The sequence below is a fragment of the Styela clava genome, chromosome 2 (assembly GCF_964204865.1).
Source record: "Styela clava chromosome 2, kaStyClav1.hap1.2, whole genome shotgun sequence".
In the NCBI taxonomy this organism is placed as follows: Eukaryota; Metazoa; Chordata; class Ascidiacea; order Stolidobranchia; family Styelidae; genus Styela; species Styela clava.
Window position 1 is genome coordinate 8,394,544 of NC_135251.1, and position 21,201 is coordinate 8,415,744.

General features: G+C 33.0%; 1 protein-coding gene across 1 annotated transcript in view; it reads right to left on the bottom strand.

Annotated features, from left to right (window-relative positions):
* LOC120336047 (uncharacterized) overlaps positions 1 to 21,201 on the bottom strand; it is a 98,792-nt gene that overhangs the window by 49,046 nt on the left and 28,545 nt on the right. Inside the window, exons 14-17 of the mRNA XM_078119883.1 lie at positions 13,735 to 13,902; positions 11,872 to 12,039; positions 6,864 to 7,031; positions 4,904 to 5,071 (exon numbers count right to left, since the gene is read on the bottom strand). Coding sequence (XP_077976009.1) covers positions 4,904 to 5,071; positions 6,864 to 7,031; positions 11,872 to 12,039; positions 13,735 to 13,902 — 672 coding nt within the window. The remainder of the gene's footprint in view (positions 1 to 4,903; positions 5,072 to 6,863; positions 7,032 to 11,871; positions 12,040 to 13,734; positions 13,903 to 21,201) is intronic.

Consider the following 21,201-nt stretch of genomic DNA (forward strand, 5'->3'; position numbering starts at 1 on the left):
TCAGTTTTTCACTTGTTAGACTACAGTTGATGAACGATACTCGTCCTGCATTTGTAATTGAGGCAAATTAGCTATGATATATTTCTAGCATGATTAGGACCAAATAAAGATGACCCCATCGATGCAATTTATAGGATGATTTGAAAAATAGGTGTCGTTTGTATTGTATTTTTAAGATAATAAAACTTATCAATACTGCTCGAGTAATATTTTGAGCGACTTTTTCAGGCTCCCGAATGCTTTTTTTTTTTTTTCAATTTTTGGTTATTTTGGAAGATTCCTTTGATTAAAATACAATAACCATAAAATATTTGGTTATTTGTGTAATGAGCTGAGTACTGTAACCCGATAATGCCTAAATACTGTCGAACCTTCATATGCTAAAACAAAAACAATCTAAGCAATTTATTGACACTGCGTAATATAATCCGGTGCGCATTTTGTTCCTTAAAATGCGGAAATCAACAAACTTCACGAATTTCAAAAAATGTCAAAATTGCGATGTGTTCAAGTGCTGCTATAATTAATATATGAGGTTTGAGATATAGTTTGAGATATAAAGAATAGAACATGGCAACTGATAACGTTGCATTTGACAGAATACTATTGACCTATTTAATACCCTACTTTTTTATTTAGGAAGTTATCACAATTTACAACAAAAACTATTTGGAATGCATAACTCAAATGAAGAGTTCATTACTGTTATTTCACTGGAATCAAATTTCCGGGCGAGATAAAAAAAAAACTAGTTATCGTCGTGCTCGTGGCATATGTTATACATCTGTCGATGGAAATGTATCATATAAAAATAATAAATACGGAGATAGAGGTATTTATTTATTAATGTATTTATTATTACCACGCAACGCTGACAAAAATAATCGGCATTCAGAAAAATTGCAATAGAATACCGCTATTAGCAACTTTTCAGTCTTTTTTTTTTTTTCAATTTTTCAATTTTTTTTTTCTATTGACTGTTTTCCTTTAAAAAATTTAGTCTTACAGTGTGTATGGAAGGGCACATTATCGATTTAAGATATTTTCAAGAGATCGTATTATACCTTAACAATGGATTTATTAAACGTACAGGAAAGATTGTCTGTGATGAAACAGAAGAAGGTACTCGGGCGAATGGATCTACATTTGCCTCTTACTAAACTTTAGTTGTGAAATGTTAAAATACATTTGCTTCTGTAATTGATGCCACTCAGATGAAGTTCAGGAAAAATTACTAATAGGTCCGGTTGATTTGTATTTTCATTAAAATTGATTATTTCTCTTAGGTTCATCATTTCGCCATTACCTTTATTCAATGTAGAGGGGTCGCAAAAGGTTTATATAACGGGGGAGTTTATTTCTGATGTTTATTTTTGGGATTAGCAAACCGATAAGACGGTTTATATATAATATGAATCTTGACCTTTAGTCCGATCCATAACGCTCACGCTCTGAATATTTTCGATTAATAGACGTCGTTCTCGACCATTAAGGTCTTGCCAAAGGAATTCAAAAGTCCTAAATTCCTGCTTACTTTAAATATAATTGTTTACACTCGATTTAATTGTACCCTAACAGTATTTCAATCGACCAAATTATATTTAAAGCAAAATATCTCTCTATACTGTATTACAGTATTCCTTTTTATCATAATTTCATTCGCTAATTCACCGACGGATAAGTTGGGCCATGATTGTAAATCCGGGACAGTGGAAAACCGACTCTCGCAAACGTACTATATCTGAATTAGTCGTGTATTATGATGTTTGACTTCGTCTTTTGATGAGTTACGACGTCTCCGCAAACCGATAGTGGCCGTGCAGGGCGATGCAAACTGTTGTGTGATGTTTGTTTCAGAGTGGTTGAAACTAACTTTTTGCCATTTCAGTTATTATTTTTACTTTAGCCCTTCAAATAGATCAAATCACTGTCAATTTTTTTAAAATGTTGTCTACTGTGGAATACCCGATACCAACGGCCAACTCTATTATATCAGGTAGGCGCAATTTGACCCTAGATTATGAGTTGACCTTAGATTTTTAATTGCACGCCCTTATGCACCATCCTGAGGCATAAAATGGGTACCAGATAGGTTCGTCCTGAAGCTTTACGTGGCTTCGTCAAAAATGACAAAAATTGTGTGTGTGGGTCATGCCTGATTGTAACTTATTGAGCATCAATACTTTATGTCTTCCCAATGTATGATCTGGTATTATTAGGTTATTTTTTTACTAAACGAGAGTATACGTCACAGAAATTAAAATGTTTCATGCGAGTTTCGGAATTTGACTATTTAAATGCTTAGAAAGTAGAGAACGTAATAAAATATTGTAAATGTCCTACTGTGCAAAAACTGATGTATTGGGTCCTATATTGACCACTCTACATAGGAATTATTGCTTTCAAGCTCATATTCACAACAAAGGAGATATTGCAACGACAACTGGGGTTACTCCATAGAGACATTGAAGCCGAGAATACGTTTATGACGTCATAGTTCTTGGGAAAACCCGGGAGCAAACACCCTCGGCATCTTTTCAAGTTGATATATTTCATCTTATTTTGATTTAAAATTTCACTAATGTCTCATTTGAGAAGGCCAGATAGAACGCAATTTGGAAAAGTAAACAAGTCGTTCCTATCACAATTTTGTATACTATAGTGATGCAAAATAAAAATAATTATTTTTGACCCATTGCAATGGAAATAATGCCACTTTCTTGAATGAACTAACGTGAAGAGACTGAAATAAATATTTCCAATGATTCATAAATAGTGTTTTTGTGGAACTGACAGTAAACTTATGACGACATATCGTACTAAAATCCTGATGTGTTTACAACTGCGCGACTTCCACGATCGATAATGCGTAATTTGCATTCAGATTGCCAGTCTTGTTTCGTTGAAAGGGATAGTAGAAAGGTGATAAAATACTTTTTACGGAAATAGAGGAGAAGTTGAAAATTTTGTTTCGACAGCCCACATCGTATAAGAGAGAGAAGGAAATTATCGCTCTTTAGCAACTTCACGCGGAAAGAGACCTAAAAGTCGATTTCATAGATACTTGATTGGTAATTCTGGCACGTTTGAACAGGGAGAAAAAAAACTTTTTTATGGAAGGTGTCAAAAGATACTGGGAATCATTTGCTGACAAAGGGTAACGTTGGCAAAATGACGGGCTTTATTAATCTTGACATCAAGAAGTCTGAAATTATTTGGTGATTATGGGGAACAAAGGACGGGAGTTCAATGAGACATACTCCAATGCGTGCGATTTGGAAGTGGTGTATTCACTGAGTTCTTTGAGGCCTGACAATGCGTTAATATTACGTAATATTCTGACTAGAACATGAGACATATTTTTTGTTCAATCCCATTCCATGGTAATTTATGCCTGTACCATAACATTCCGTGAGATTCCCATTCAAATACAAATCAATGAAAATACTGAATTTCTGCAAATTTAGGTTTAGTTTCTATTAAAAATAGGACTTCATGTACAATTAGATAGTACATAGACAAAAAATGACAAATTCATTGACTTTCTTAATTTTATAAATTAATAAGAATTATCTAACCATGACAATTTAGTATCATTCCGGCTCAGTTATTCTATTCCTGAGGAACTCTGCTCATTCAGCAATAATCAATTTCCTGCTTATAGACTATTTTTAATAGTTCGGTTAATCCGGATAATTCCTGAACCATTTGCCTAAGTTTCATTATATAAGCATCTAAATATCTGATGTAGACAAAGTACGTCATAACCAGAGCATTTAACCAATCCCTTTCTCTGGCCCAATCGCTATGGATTTTCTGGGTTAGGAAGACTTCATCCCAGATCGGAAAACCAAGTTTTGTCCTAATCCAAAACCTAGATACTCCCGTATTATGTGAACCAAGATGGCGGACACCACGAACTCGTAATAGAACTAAAACAGGGAAAATTGATATGAAATTATGGCCTAATATATTCCATACAATATTCCAGTGTCCACCATCTTGGTTCACATACGACGGAGCGCCGATTTCGGCTTTACGTGCAACGATTTCTGATTTTGACGATGTATAAATACTATCGTCCTAGTGCGTTAACTTTCTATCAGTTTTAAACCGCGCCCCTAATAACATAATGTTCATTTTGTTGACGAACAAAACGTAATCCTATTATATAATATTATCCCGATCGTCTTACGTGTTCCGCTCGTCTCATAAGTAACCGATGTTAACGGCAAAAGTTTTAGAAACCTTTTAGTCTCCCGAATCCTTTATTAAATTTTTTGTTGTTTTTAAAGATATCTTTGATTAAAATACAATACCAATGAAAATTTTGAGTAATTTGTTTATTGAGCATTGTACTGTGACCCGACAATCCCTAAAACTCGTTGAAGTATAGCCATATGTATGACAAAACAAAAACTATCTTAGCAATTTATTGACAATGCGTCATAAAAATTATAGTCGGGTGTGCGTTATGGTCCATAAAATTCTGGAATCATTCAAATTTACGGAGTTAATGTCAAAAGCGCGATATGTTCAATCGCTGATATAATATATGAGGTTTGAGATATAGCATATTCTTGAATTCAATGCAATAAAATTTGACATGACTTTTGCACAGTTGACGTTCTTTTTTCAAAATTATTATTGGATTATTTAAATGCACAGGATATTATCCCAAATAAATATATTTAAATTACACCGTTCTTTCTGAATGCAAAAATTTAAACGAAGAGTTCATTTGCATACATTTTGGAATATTTACCTTGCATTTTGCATCAAAACATATAATCTCGTAAAGTACGCCTGTGTATAGAATACAATTAAAACATACTCTGATACGATTAATTTTTAAAACGTATTAAATAAAAAAAAATTGAACAACAATATTCTAATTCCTTACTTTCGAAGAAACATCAGTTGCTCCTTGTGCAAATTCATTCAGCTTTTCACATGTCAGATCACAGACACCAAACTGCACTTCGCCTGCTTCAACGGTTGAGGCAACTTGAGCGAATTCATGAAATGCTTTCGGCTCCATGATCTTGTCTGCTAGGTATAAAGTATTGATCTGAAAAATATTATGGAAATAATAATTTTAATGTAATTAGAAACTTTAATTACACTGAATACAATATATTTTATACATAAAGATAGTAAAATTTGAATATGTATTTGTCGCGAATAATTTATATGGGTAAGATATTAAACAGCCGGAAGATTCTAACAATATTTGTTAGTCGGGGTCTGTGGGGTCATATACTCGTAAGTATATAGAAGATATGGTGACCTCAAATTAACACAGATCTAATAATTTGATAATTACTCAGATTTAAAAGAAGTGAATTTATTTTGTTTACACTTCAACCTACCAGTAATATAGGTTATGCGTTTCAGAAAAGTATATTTAGAATATGTTCCAAGGAATCTCCTCAACCATAACGGCAACCTTGCATCCGCTGCGCAAAGTTGTCAATTATCTTTTCACTATAACATCTTATATAAATTTTTAAATATAACACAAGTATTGTAGTATAATGTTACAAACGAAAATGTGAATGTTTGAACATGTGAAGCGTATGGCTGCTCGTAACTTGAAATATTCGATGAGCAATAAAAAATTACCGAAAAAAAGTCTATTCCTCTTGTTGCAGCAAAATACAAAAACTCGGAAATATTTTATTTGATACGTTTGGCATTTTTTCTCCTCTAAACTAGCCTTAAATAATGCAAATACATGACACATTACAAGATTCTTAGGGCTGCATATAATAAGTGCTCAGCATGAGATGTGTGAATGTACCTTCTCGTGCTATTGCAATATACACGCGTTAACAAAATAATATTTTTTTAGAGGAATTAACTTTTAGTAAAAAAATAAACCAACAATGTTTTCCAATGCAAGCGTATTTAGCGACAGATAAATATTGTAAATCGTTTTATATTATTATATTTGTGTTTGTAATATTCAACACTGAAACCACATATAATTGAGGGTATAAATACAGCTATATCTTGATGTACATTTATTGTTTTTATTTGCAATCAAAAATATTACCAACGTAAAACTTTTGTAAGATCAGAAACAATTTAATTCGAACCAATATTAATGCATTGATTATTGGTAATTGTTGTTAATTTACATGGTTGTATCCATACATGTCTTATGTAATATCGTCCTAGGACTGATCAGCCTATTTGTTCGCGTAAAATATATAGATTGTTCATAGTGCGTTTAATCATTTAACGGCCAACGCAATCATATTTATCGTTCAGTGTTTAAAAACAATGGTATCACGGTATATCCATGGGATCACAAAAAAAAAATTGGCGGATCATTGAGCATGATATTTATAATATAAAAAAAGATAATGCAGTTCAAACCGTTAGGAGTGATACCAACAGATTTGAATTCCAAATATAACCCGAGGATAATCCAAACACTATCATTGCGTCCATTGTATAATGTAATTTAAAATTTACATAAAATCCTGGTCCATATGGAGCAATGACATTTTTCCGATTTTATTAATTTATGCTCTTATTTATACATGAATCGCACAAAACTACCCGGACTCAAAGAAAGAAATATGAGTGATTTTATTCGCCACCCATTCCAAAATGACGCGCATATAATATCCATTAAAAAAAACCAAAAAAACATATTTGAGCAACAATCTGGAGAAAATTGTTGCGAAACAGCTCAAATTTACGAATAGTAGATCAAAACAGCGTTAATTAAATAAATACTTATGTAAATCGCATGTGAAGAAAATGTAATTCAAAACTCATCAAGTGTGATTCACATTTGAAAATACAAAAACATGATAAAAAACGTTATCAACAAGTTTACATTTTCTTACTTTTAAGCCACGGTCAGCAGATCCCTGCCTAAATACTTTCAGTTTTTCACTTGTTAGACTACAGTTGATGAACGATACTTGTTTTGCATTTGTAATTGAGGCAACTTCAGTAAATTTGCATAATGCTTCATCCTCCATGGTTTTGTCAGATAGGGTTAATGTATCGAACTGTAAAATAAATATTCAACGATTATATATACATGGTTAGCTATGATATATTTCTAGCATGATTAGGACCAAATAAAGATGACCCCATCGATACAATTTATAGGATGATTTGAATAATATGTGTCGTTTGTATTGTATTTTTAAGATAATAAAACTTATTAATACTGCTCGGGTAATAATTTGAGCGACTTCTTCAGGCTCCCGAATGCTTTTTTTTTTTCAATTTTTGGTTATTTTGGAAGATTCCTTTGATTAAATTACAAGAACCATGAAAATATTTAGTTATTTGTGTATTGAGCTCAGTACTGTAACCCGATAATGCCTAAAAATATATACGCCAAAATAAAAATAATCTAAGCAATTTATTGACACTGCGTAATATAATCCGGTGCGCATTTCGTTCCTTAAAATGCGGAAATCAATAAACTTTACGAGTTTTAAAAAATGTTAAATTTGCGATGTGTTCAAGCGCTGATATAATAAATATATGGGGTTTGAGATATAGAAACATTTGTGAATTTAATACAAAATAATAGAACATGACTTTTAAACAACTGATAACGTTGCATTTGGCAGAAGGCTATTGGCCTATTCGTTACCCTACTATTTCATTATACTGCAATTCACAAGAAGTTATCACAATTTACAACAAAAACTATTCGGAATGCAGAACTCAAATGAAGAGTTCATTACAGTTATTTCACTGGAATCAAATTTCCGGGCGAAATAAAAAAAAAAATAGTTATCGTCGTGCTCGTGGCATATGTTATACATCTGTCGATGGAAATGTATCATATAAAAATAATAAATACGGAGATAGAGGTATTTATTTATTAATGTATTTATTATTACCACGCAACGCTGACAAAAATAATCGGCATTCAGAAAAATTGCAATAGAATACCGCTATTAGCAACTTTTCAGTCTTTTTTTTTTTCAATTTTTCAATTTTTTTTTTCGTTTGATTGTTTTCCTTTAGTCTTACAGGGTGTATGAAAGGGCACATTATCGAATTAAGATATTTTCAAGAGATCGTATTATACCTTAACAATGGATTTATCAAACGTACAGGAAAGATAGTCTAAATTATTGTGATGAAACAAAAGAAGATACTCGGGCAATGGATATACATTTGCCTCTTACCAGACTTTAGTTGTGAAATGTCAAAATACATTTGCTTCTGTAATTGATTCCACCCAGATAAAGTGAAGGGAAAATTACTAATAGGTCCGGTTGATTTGTATTTTCATTAAAATTGATTAATTCACTTAGGTTCATCATTTCGCCATTAACTTCATTCAATGTAGAGTGGTCGCAAAAGGTTTATATAACGGGGGAGTTTATTTCTGAGGTTTATTTTTGGGATTAGCAAACCGATAAGACGGTTTATATATAATATGAATCTTGACCTTTAGTCCGATCCATAACGCTCACGCTCTGAAAATTTTCGATTTATATACGTAGTTTTCGACCATCCAGGTCTTGCACATATATTCAAAAATCCTAAATTCCTGCTTACTTTAAATATAATTGTTCACACTCGATTTAATTTTACCCTAACAGTATTTCAATCGACCAAATATTATTTAAAGCAAAATGTATTACAGTATTCCTTTTTATCATAATTTCATTGGCTAATTCACCGATGGATAAGTTGGGCCATGATTGTAAATCCGGGACATTGGAAAACCGACTCTCGCAAACGTACTATATCTGAATTAGTCGTGTATTATGATGTTTGACTTCGTCTTTTGGTGAGTTACGACGTCTCCGCAAACCGATGGTGGCCGTGCAGAGCGATGCAAACTGTTGTGTGATGTTCGTTTCAGAGTGGTTGAAACTAACTTTTTTTCCATTTCAGTTATTTTTTTTTACTTTAGCCCTTCAAATAGATCAAATCACTGTCTAGTCCAGTGATTCCCAACCCGAGCCCGCGGTCTCAAATGAGTCCGCGGAGCGTTTGAATGAGTCAGCAACGAGCCAGAAATTCGTGCGAGCCGCAAACGATTTTGCGGAACTTAACTATCAGCCAATTTACGATTTACGTTGGAATTTACTCAAAACATAAAAAGCAAGTTTATTCACATAACATTAATCGAGTCAATATTTACTCGTTACTGAGTAGGGCTGGGCATATATTCGAATATTCAACTATTAGAATAGCAATTTAATATTCGAAAATTTGGTAACAGGTTACGCGACAGGTCACTTGCACTTGTGCGCGTCCTCTACTCAAACGATTGGATTTCACAACTCACTCACGAATTTTCGACGTAAACACACATGTCGGCACACGCGTCGATAGATGGTGGCAACCAGAATTTTCCAAATTGAAAAGCGGCAATACAAAACGGAGAACACCATAAGTTTCGTTTTATGATGGTCCGCGACCGATTAAAAACGCTCTTTTAGACATTGAAAAACGCAAAATTTCGCGTGCTACCGTAGTATACGTATACCAGGGCATCTTCCCTTAGGATTGTTTGCTTTACTGCCTCAACATTGATACGCAGTACAGTACTAGTATGTGTTGTACGAACAGCTCAGATTTGTGGAATTCACAAAAATAGGAATCAAAACAAAATATAATCGGGCCCTTTACCACGCATTTTTGTGTCCATGGATTGTCATGACATTTTCTGGGTAATATTGCTTTTATTTCGCCAACACAATCACAGATTAAAATGATCACAATTAAATTGATAATAAAGCAAGGCGGTGAATATTCATTTTTCATTTACTAATATATTTTAAATATATTTTTATTAAGTACTGAATCAAGTTCTACTTTCTGGTAATTTATAACAGATAGTGAGATTTTTCTAACAACGATAACAAATTTGCACGATCGCAAAAATATGTAACAAAACTAAATATAATCGGGCAATATAGTCTCACATTAGTATGTTCACAGGTTGCCGATTGGCATTTTAAAAAAGAAATGTATTCACCTTGTCGTAAGTCCACGCAACCGCGAGTTACCATGAACACAATTAAATTAATATAGAAAGACATTGGATTGAATATTGTGCGACAGAAAGCCAATTATACACTAAAAAAGTCGGCTCTTTTTAACGAACGCGTAATTGCAGCGAATTTTCGATTTTGAAATTCGTTACAATTCTGTTGTATTTGATTTTATTGCGTCTTCGCACAGGTTGCAATAAACGCACTTTGAGTCCGCAAAGATTTTCGCGTTTGAGAAAATGGTCCGCGACCAAAAAAGGTTGGGAAACGCTGGTCTAGTCTTTTAAAATTGTGTCTACTGTGGAATACCCAATACCAACGGCTCACTCTATTATTTCAGGTAAGCAATTTGACCCTAGGTCATGAGTTGACCCTAGATTTTTATTTGCACGTCCTTATGCACCATCCTGAGGCATATAATGGGTACCAGATAGGTTCGTCCTGAAGCTTTACGTGGCTTCGTCAAAAATGACAAAAAATGTGTGTGTGGGTCATGCCTGATTGTAACTTATTGAGCATCAATACTTTACTCTTCCCAATGTATGATCTGGTAATATTAGGCTATTTTTTACTAAACAAGAGTATACATCACAGAAATAAAAAAGTTTGGTGCTCCCGAAGTATGCGAACCAAGATGGCGGACATCGGAACGTAACATGGGTAACAGGTTAGGGTTAGGCGATAATTTTTTTCCAATTTTCCTTATTTTAGTCCTATTATCAGTTCGAAGACTAGCCAAGAGCTTCCCGTAGTATTTATACCTAAAATTATGGCCTAACCCTAACCTAGTACACATGTTACATTCCGATGTCCGCCATCTTGGTTCGCATATTTCGGGAGCCCCAAAAGTTTCATGTGGGTTTTGGAATTTGACTATTTATATATGCTTAGAAAGTAGAGAACGTAATCGGATATTGTAAATGTCCTACTGGGCAAAAACTGATGTATTGGGTCCTATATTGACCACTCTACAAAGGAATTATTGCTTTCAAGCTCATATTCACAACAAAGGAGATATTGCAACGACGACTGGGGTTACTCCATAGAGACATTGAAGCCGAGAATACGTTTATGACGTCATAGTTCTTGGGAAAACCCGAGAGAAAAAACCCTCGGCATCTTTTCAAGTTGCTATATCCCATTTCATTTCGATTTAAAATTTCACTAATGTCTTGTTTGAGAAGGTCAGATAGAACGCAATTTGGAAAAGTAAACAAATCGTTCCTATCACAGATTTGTATACTACAGTGATGCAATATAAAAAAAATATTTTTTGACCCATTGCAATATAAATAAAGCCTGTTACCACTTTCCTGAATGAACTAACGTGGAGAGACTGAAAAACCTTTTCTAATGATTCATAAATAGTGTTTTTGCGTAAAAGACAGTAAACTTATGACGACATATCGTAGTAAAATCCTGAGGTGTTTACAACGGCGCGATCAATAATTCGTAGTTTGCTTTCCGATTGCCAGTCTTGTTTTGTTGAAAGGGGTAGGAAAAATACTTTTTACGGAAATAGAAAAGAAGTTGAAAATTTTGTTTCGACAACCCACAGCGTTAAAGAGAGGAAGGAAATTATCGCTCTGTAGCAACATCACGCGGAAAGAGACCAAAAACCATCCATTTTCCAGATACTTGATTGGTAATTCTGGCAAGTTTCAACAGGAAGAAAATAGAGAGTTTTTTCATGGAGGATGTCAAATATTCTTGAGAACCATTTGCTGACAAAAGACAACGTTGGCGTGATGATGGGCTTTCTTAATCTTGACATGAAGAAGTCTGAAATTATTTGGTGATTATGGGGGACAATAGGACATACATCAATACGATTGATTTTTAAAAGTTAATTAAACATTTTCCATTATCTTACTTTTAGAGCAAAATCAGTTGCTCCTTGTGCAAATTCATTCAGCTTTTCACATGTCAGATTACAGACAGCAAACTGCACTTTCCCAGCTTCAACGGTTGAGGCAACTTGAGCGAATTCATGAAATGCTTTTGGCTCCATGATCTTGTCTGCTAGGTATAAAGTATTGATCTGAAAAAGATTATGGAAATAATAATTTTAATGTAATTAGGAACTTTAATTACACTGAATACAATATTTGTTAGTCGGGGTCTGTGGGGTCATATACTCGTAAGTATATAGAAAATATGGTGACCTCAAATTAACACAGATCTAATAATTTGATAATTACTCAGATTTAAAAAAAGGGAGTTTATTTTGTTTACACTTCAACTTACCAGTAATATAGATTATGCGTTTCAGAAAAGTTATATTTAGAATATGTTCCAAGGAATCTCCTCAACCATAACGACAACCTTGCATCCGCTGCGCAAAGTTGTCAATTATCATTTTACTATAAGATTTTATATAAGTTTTTAAATATAACACAAGTATTGTAGTATAATGTTACGAACGAAAATGTGAGTGTTTGAACATGTGAAGCGTATGGCTGCTCGTTACTTGAAATATTCGATGAGCCATAAAAAATTACGGAAAAAAAATCTATTCCTCTTGTTGCTGCAAAATACAAAAACTCGGGAAGATTTTATTTGATGCGTTTGGCATTTTTTCTCCTTTAAACTAGCCTTAAATATTGCAAATGCATGACATATTACAAGATTCGTAGGGCTGCATATGATAAGTGCTCAGTATGAGAGGTGTGAATGTGCCTTCTCGTGCTATTGCAATATACACGCATTAACAAAAGAATAATATTTTAAAGGAATTAACTTTTAGTAAAAAAATAAACCAACAATGTTTCCCAATGCAAGCGTAGTTAGCGATAGATATTTATTGTAAATCGTTTTATATTAAAATATTTGTGTTCGTAATATTTAACACTGAAACCACATATAATAGAGTATATAAATACAGCTATATCTTGATTTAAACTTATTGTTTTTATTTGCAATCTAAAATATTACCAAAGTAAAACTTTTGTAAGATCAGAATTAATTTAATTCGAACCAATAATGATGCATTGATTATTGGTAATTGTTGTTAATTTACATGGTTGTATCCATACATGTCCTATGTAATATCGTCCTAGGACTGATCAGCCTCATTGTTCGCGTAAAATATATAGATTTTTCATAGTGCGTCGAATTATTTAACGGCCAACGCAATCATACTTATCGGTCAGTGTTTAAAAACAAGGGTATCACGGTATATCCATGGGATCACAAAAAAAATTGGCGGATCATTGAGCATGATATTTATAATATAAAAAAAGATAATGCAGTTCAAACCGTTAGGAGTGATACCAACAGATTTGAATTCCAAATATAACCCGAGGATAATCCTAACACTATCATTGCGTCCATTGTATAATGTAATTTGAAATTTACATTAAATCCTGGTCCATATGGAGCAATGACATTTTTCCGATTTTATCAATTCATGCCCTTATTTATACATGAATCGCACAAAACTGCCCGAACTCAAAGAAAGAAATATATGTGATTTTATTCGCCACTCATTCCAAAATGTCGCCGCATATAATATCCATTAAATTACACCAAAAAACATATTTAAGCAACAATCTGGAGAAAATTGTTGCGAAACAGCCCAAATTTACGATAGTTGATCAAAACAGCGTTAATTTAATAAATAACTATGTAAATCGCATGTGAAGAAAATGTAATTCAAAACTCATCAAGTGTGATTCACATTTGAAAATACAAAAACATGATAAAAAACGTTAACAACAAGTTTACATTTTCTTACTTTTAAGCCACGGTCAGCAGCTCCCTGCCTAAATACTTTCAGTTTTTCACTTGTTAGACTACAGTTGATGAACGATACTTGTCCTGCATTTGTAATTGAGGCAACTTCAGTAAATTCTCGGAATGCTTCACCCTTCATGGTTTTGTCATATAGGGTTAATTTCTCGATCTGTAAAATAAATATTCAACGATTATATATATATATATGGTTAGCTATGATGTATTTCTAGCATGATTAGGAACAAATAAAGATGAACCAATCGATACAATTTATAGGATGATTTGAATAATATGTGTCGTTTGTATTGTATTTTTAAGATAATAAAACTTATTATTACTGCTCGGGTAATAATTTGACGACTGTTTCAGTCTCCCAAATGCTTTTTTTTTTTAATTTTTTGTTATTTTGAAAGATTCCTTTGATTAAAATACAATAACCATAAAAATATTTAGTTATTTGTGTAATGAGCTCAGTACTGTAACCCGATGATGCCTAAAAATCGTCGAACCTTCATATGCTAAAACAAAAACAATCTAAGCAATTTTTTGACACTGCGCAATATAATCCGGTGCGCATTTTGTTCCTTAAATGCGGAAACTCCACCCATTTTAAAAAAATGTTAAAATTGCGATGTGTTCAAGTGCTGATATAATTATTATATGAGGTTTGATATATCACATTTGGGAATTTAATACAAAAGAATAGAACATGACTTTTAAACCACTGATAACGTTGCATTTGACAGAATACTATTGGCCTATTTAATAACCTACTTTTTTTATTTAACCGCAATTCACAAGAAGTTATCACAATTTACCACAAAAACTATTCGGAATGCAAAACTCAAATGAAGAGTTTATTACTGTTATTTCACTGGAACCAAATTTCCGGGCGAGATAAAAAAAAAACTAGTTATCGTCGTGCTCGTGGCATAAGTTATACATCTGTCGATGGAAATGTGTCATATAAAAATAATAAATACGGAGATAGAGGTATTTATTTATTAAGGTATTTATTATTACCACGCAACGCTGACGAAAATAATCGGCATTCAGAAAAATTGCAATAGAATGCCGCAATTAGCAACTTTTCAGTCTCAATTTTTCAATTTTTTTTTCCATTCGATTGTTTTCCTTTAAAAAAAAGTCAAGAATTTATATTTTAAGTCTTACAGTGTGTATGAAAGGGCACATTATCGAATTAAGAAATTTTTAAGAGATAGTATTATACCGGGTGCGTAGTATGTACGGTAATTTGTATGATGCAGGTATGTGACGTCACAATGGCGCACTGTGACTTACGCAGAAATGTGCCTATGACTTAGGAACATACGCAATTTTGCAACTTCACTATATACACCAGTCCTGAGAACCAAACATTTGAAAAACAAATGTAATTCCCAGTGTCTACGATGTCTAATCCAAAAAATAGCTTATCTGTTTCAATAACATTATGTTTATGTTCAAAACATATATGTCATCAATATACTGCGCTCTGCTCTTGAACCTAAAATAAGGCTTTCCATATCTAAAAAATATGAGGAAAAAAAGAGCAATGCATCCTTGAATAAAAGCCAATCAATGTGAATTGGACTAACATAGTGAATATCACCATTGTACACTTTCCTACGCTGGAGTGTAAATTTCAAATTTATAAGCGATAAGATAGAATCTAAGATGCAAAAACTCGAAAATAGTTCCCAGATCTTATTTTGCTTTTGTGACATCACAATAGTCCTGCGTTAGACAATGACAATTCATTATGACGAAACAATAGCAAGAATAAGCATGCCACACAAAATCTCCATTTTTATGGGGTTCGGAATTCTTGGGATAAAGTCTGATTCGGCAATTCGGTGACGATATGTTATTGTCTGCAACAGATTTCGCATTTAACATTGTCTTAACATGATTTGTCGTAAATTTATGGTGTCCGTCGTTTTGTTTTTACTATTTTATCATGCCGCATTTTATTCTAGAAATTTTTGGTTGCGTATTCACTTCTTGATTATTTTTAGCATCACTTGCAAGACGATTATATAATAACTCGTTTTCCCCAGTAAACTCAAATTTCCGAGCGCGAGAAAAAAATAGGTATCGTTTTTCTTGAGGCTGAATACATACGCATGCAGAGGGATAATTGTGATATAAGGAGAATAAATACGGACAGAATATATTATTAATATCTATTATACTTAACAACAATATCTGAAAAAAAGTTTGTCCCAATTTTTGTACGTATTCCGCTTGTCTCATGAGTTCATTTGTCTCACGAGTTCCAAAAAAAAAAAAAAATGTGTGCAGTCCCACCTCCGGATACGTTTTCCGGTGCTTCCGAGGTATGTACACCAAGATGACGCACAACCTGAACATAGTATGTCTACCAGGTTAGGGTTATCAGGTTGTGCGCCATCTTGGTGCACCGTATTTGGCGTTTTGTATCTATTTAAAAAGATTTGTCATTTTAGAAAAAGAAATATTTATATTTCATTTTCAATTTACTGAAATTGCATAATCCAAAAGTAAAATTATGAGTTCTTATCGAATTTAATAATAAGAATCCAAATGATTGAACAGCCAATTCTGAGTAGCAGAATTTTTATATACATTTGCCGCCAAAGTGATTGTTGTCAATGCGGAAGAATTGTTTTGAATTTTTTTTTGGGAAAATGTTTGAAATATTTGGGGTAAACAATGATTTCGAAATATTAAATATTCTCGTATAGTATTTTTCTTCTATTATGAGACGTAAATTTATCTTGACTTCACTCCATGTCAAAGATGATAAAGTAGTAACAAGTTTTCACGCTGGGGGCACGTCCTCGGGTCACAAGACGGAATAATAGCGAGACTCGGGATAATTTGCGGAAATATAATTTATTGACTTATAACTGATATTCACGGCAAAAAATTTAGCGACTTTTACATATCCCTAATCTTTTATTTCATTTTTGATTGTTTTGAAAGATCTTTTGATTAATGCATTGATTAATGCATTGATTGATAATTGTTGGTAATTTACCTCATTGTATCCAAACATCTCTTACGTTTTATCTTCCTAGGAAATGATCAGGCTCATTGTTCGGCTAAAATATATAGATTTTTCACAGTGCGTTAAATCGTTTGCGGCGAACGCAGACATACTTATCGGTCAGTGTTTAAAACAAGCATATTACGGTATATCCATGGGATCACAAAAAAAAATTATGGATCATCGAGCATGATATTTAGGATATGATAACAAGATAATAGAGTACAAACAGTTCGGAGTGATACCGACAGATTTAAATTCACTTTTGAAAAAAATGAAAATAAATTGCAATGTTTCTGTAATATCGAATAACCCGAGAATATTCCGAACGCTATAATTTGGTCCATTATTTAATGTAATTTAAAATTTATCCAAAATGATACAATGAAATTTTTCTGATTTTATTATTTTTTGCACCTATTTTTACTTAAATCGGACAAAACTACCCGAACTCAAAGAAAGAAACACAGGTGATTTTATTAGCCACTCAATTTAAAATGTGGCCCCATATAATATCTAATACATTAAACCAACAAACATATTTAAGCAACAATCTGGAGGAAATTGTTGCGAAACATCTTAAATTTACGAATAGTTTGTCTGAACGGCGTTAATTTAATAAATAATCATGTAAATCGCACGTGAAGAAAATGTAATTCAAATCTCATCAAGTGTGATTCACATTTGAAAGTACATAAACATGATTTCTAGCATGATTAGGAAGTTCTAGGAACGAATAAAAATGAGCTCATCGGAGCAATTTATATGATGATTTGAATTCTTTTAAACAAAAAAATTTGAATACTTTTGAAACACAACTATATATTAAAAGTGACTATCCGTATAATATTGAGAAGACGAAAATAAGTCTCGTGATACAACACAACCGCCCATAATTTTGAGAACGTTTATGCTTTACTGGCAAAATTAAAATTTCGGGATATTCAAATTTTTAAATTTTGTTGTATTTTGTCGTTTTTAGGAACGTTTAAAAACATTTCAATATAATCATTGTCAGCGCGCAAAACTTTTCTTGTTTTACTTGGGTTTTCCTTTTCTTTTTATCAAAAATTCAATAAATATCTAAGAAAGTTAGGAAATCATTTTATTTTAGTCTAGCAGTGTTTTTGAAAAGGCAAATGATGCAATTTAAGTGTTTCAAAAATATAGTAATCTACATTATCAATGTTTTTAATATTATGTGTCGTTTGTATTGTATTTTTAAAATAATAAAACCTATTAATACTGATCGAGTAAAAATCCGAGCGACTTTTTCAGTTTCCTGACCTGAGTGCTTTTTTTAATTTTTGGTCGTTTTGAAAGATTTATTTGATTAAAATACAATAACCATAAAAATATTATTTGTGTAATGAGCATTATATATAATATTTATTTCTGATGTTTATTTTTGGGATTAGCAAACCGATAAGATGGTTTAAATATAATATGAATCTCGACCGCTATAAGCAACTTTTCAGTCTATTTTTTTTTTTCAATTTTTAAATTTTTTTTTCCATTGATTGTTTTCCTTTAAAAAATTTAGTCTTACAGTGTGTATAAAAGGGCACATTATCAAATTAAGATATTTTCAAGAGATAGTATTATACCTTAATAATGGATTTATTAAACGTACAGGAAAGATAGTCTGTGATGAAAAAGAAGAAGATACTCGGGCGAATGGATCTACATTTGCCTCTTACTAGACTTTAGTTGTGAAATGTCAAAATACATTTGCTTCTGTAATTGATGCCACTCAGATAAAGTTCAGGAAAAATTACTAATAGGTCCGGTTGATTTGTATTTTCATTAAAATTGATTATTTCTCCTAGGTTCATCATTACGCTATCAACTTTATTCAATGTAGAGGGGTCGCAAACGGTTTATATAACAGGGGGAGTTTATTTCTGATGTTTATTTTTGGGATTAGCAAACCGATAAGACGGTTTATATATAATATGAATCTTGACCTTTAGTCCGATCCATAACGCTCACGCTCTGAATATTTTCGATTAATAGACGTCGTTTTCGACCATCCAGGTCTTGCCAAAGGAATTCAAAAGTCCTAAATTCCTGTTTACTTTAAATATATTTGTTTACACTCGATTTAATTTTACCCTAACAGTATTTCAATCGACCAAATTATATTTAAAGCAAAATATCTCTCTATACTGTATTACAGTATTCCTTTTTATCATAATTTCATTCGCTAATTCACCGACGGATAAGTTGGGCCATGATTGTAAATCCGGGACAGTGGAAAACCGACTCTCGCGAACGTACTATATCTGAATTAGTCGTGTATTATGATGTTTGATTTCGTCTTTTGGTGAGTTACGACGTCTCCGCAAACCGATGGTGGCCGTGCAGAGCGATGCAAACTGTTGTGTGATGTTCGTTTCAGAGTGGTTGAAACTAACTTTTTGCCATTTCAGTTATTATTTTTACTTTAGCCCTTCAAATAGATCAAATCACTGTCAATTTTTTTTAAATGTTGTCTACTGTGGAATACCCAATACCAACGGCCCATTCTATTATATCAGGTAGGCAATTTGACCCTAGATCAGGAGTTGACCCTAGATTTTTAATTGCACGCCCTTATGCACCATCCTGAGGCATATAATGGGTACCAGATAGGTTCGTCCTGAAGCTTTACGTGGCTTCGTCAAAAATGACAAAAATTGTGTGTGTGGGTCATGCCTGATTGTAACTTATTGAGCATCAATACTTTATGTCTTCCCAATGTATGATCTGGTATTATTAGGTTATTTTTTTACTAAACGAGAGTATACGTCACAGAAATTAAAATGTTTCATGTGAGTTTTGGAATTTGACTATTTATATGCTTAGAAAGTAGAGAACGTAATAAAATATTGTAAATGTCCTACTGGGCAAAAACTGATGTATTGGGTCCTACATTGACCACTCTACATAGGAATTATCAAGCTCATATTCACAAAAAAGGAGATATTGCAACGACAACTGGGGTTACTCCATAGAGACATTGAAGCCGAGAATACGTTTATGACGTCATAGTTCTTGGGAAAACCCGGGAGCAAACACCCTCGGCATCTTTTCAAGTTGATATATTTCATCTTATTTTGATTTAAAATTTCACTAATGTCTCATTTGAGAAGGCCAGATAGAACGCAATTTGGAAAAGTAAACAAGTCGTTCCTTTCACATCTTTGTATACTATAGTGATGCAAAATACAAATATTTATTTTTGACCCATTGCAATGGAAATAATGCCACTTTCTTGAATGAACTAACGTGAAGAGACTGAAATAAATATTTCCAATAATTCATAAATAGTGTTTTTGTGGAACTGACAGTAAACTTATGACGACATATCGTAGTAAAATCCTGATGTGTTTACAACTGCGCGACTTCCACGATCGATAATGCGTAATTTGCATTCAGATTACCAGTCTTGTTTCGTTGAAAGGGGTAGGAAAAATACTTTTTACGGAAATAGAAGAGAAGTAGAAAATTTTGTTTCGACAGCCCACATCGTATAAGAGAGAGAAGGAAATTATCGCTCTTTAGCAACATCTCGCGGAAAGAGACCTAAAAATCGATTTCAGAGATACTTGATTGGTAATTCTGGCACGTTCGAACAGGGAGAAAAAAAAACTTTTTTATGGAAGGTGTCAAAAGATGCTGGGAATCATTTGCTGACAAAGGGTAACGTTGGCAAAATGACGGGCTTTATTAATCTTGACATCAAGAAGTCTGAAATTATTTGGTGATTATGGGAAACAAAGGACGGGGGTTCAATGAGACATACTCCAATGCGTGCGATTTGAAAGTGGTGTATTCACTGAGTTCTTTGAGGCCTGACAATGCGTTAATATTACGTAATATTCTGACTAGACCATGAGACATATTTTTTGTTCGATCCCATTCCATGGTAATTTATGCCTGTACCATACCATTCCGTGAGATTCCCATTCAAATACAATTCAATGAAAATACTGAATTTCTGCAAATTTAGGTTTAGTGTCTATTAAAAATAGGACTTCATGTACAATTAGATAGTACATAGACAAAAAATGACAAATTCATTGACTTTCTTATTTTTATAAATTAATAAGAATTATCTAACCATGACATTTTAGTATCATTCCGGCTCAGTTATTTCATTTCTGAGAAACTCTGCTCATTCAGCAATAATCAATTTTCTGGTTATAGACTATTTTTAATAGTTCGGTTAATCCGGATAATTCCTGAACCATTTGCCTAAGTTTCATTATATAAGCATCTAAATATCTGATGTAGACAAAGTACGTCATAACCAGAGCAGGTAACCAAGCCCTTTCTCTGGCCCAATCGCTATGGATTTTCTGGGTTAGGAAGACTCCATCCCAGATCGGAAAACCAAGTTTTGTCCTAATCCAAAACCTAGATACTCCCGTATTATGTGAACCAAGATGGCGG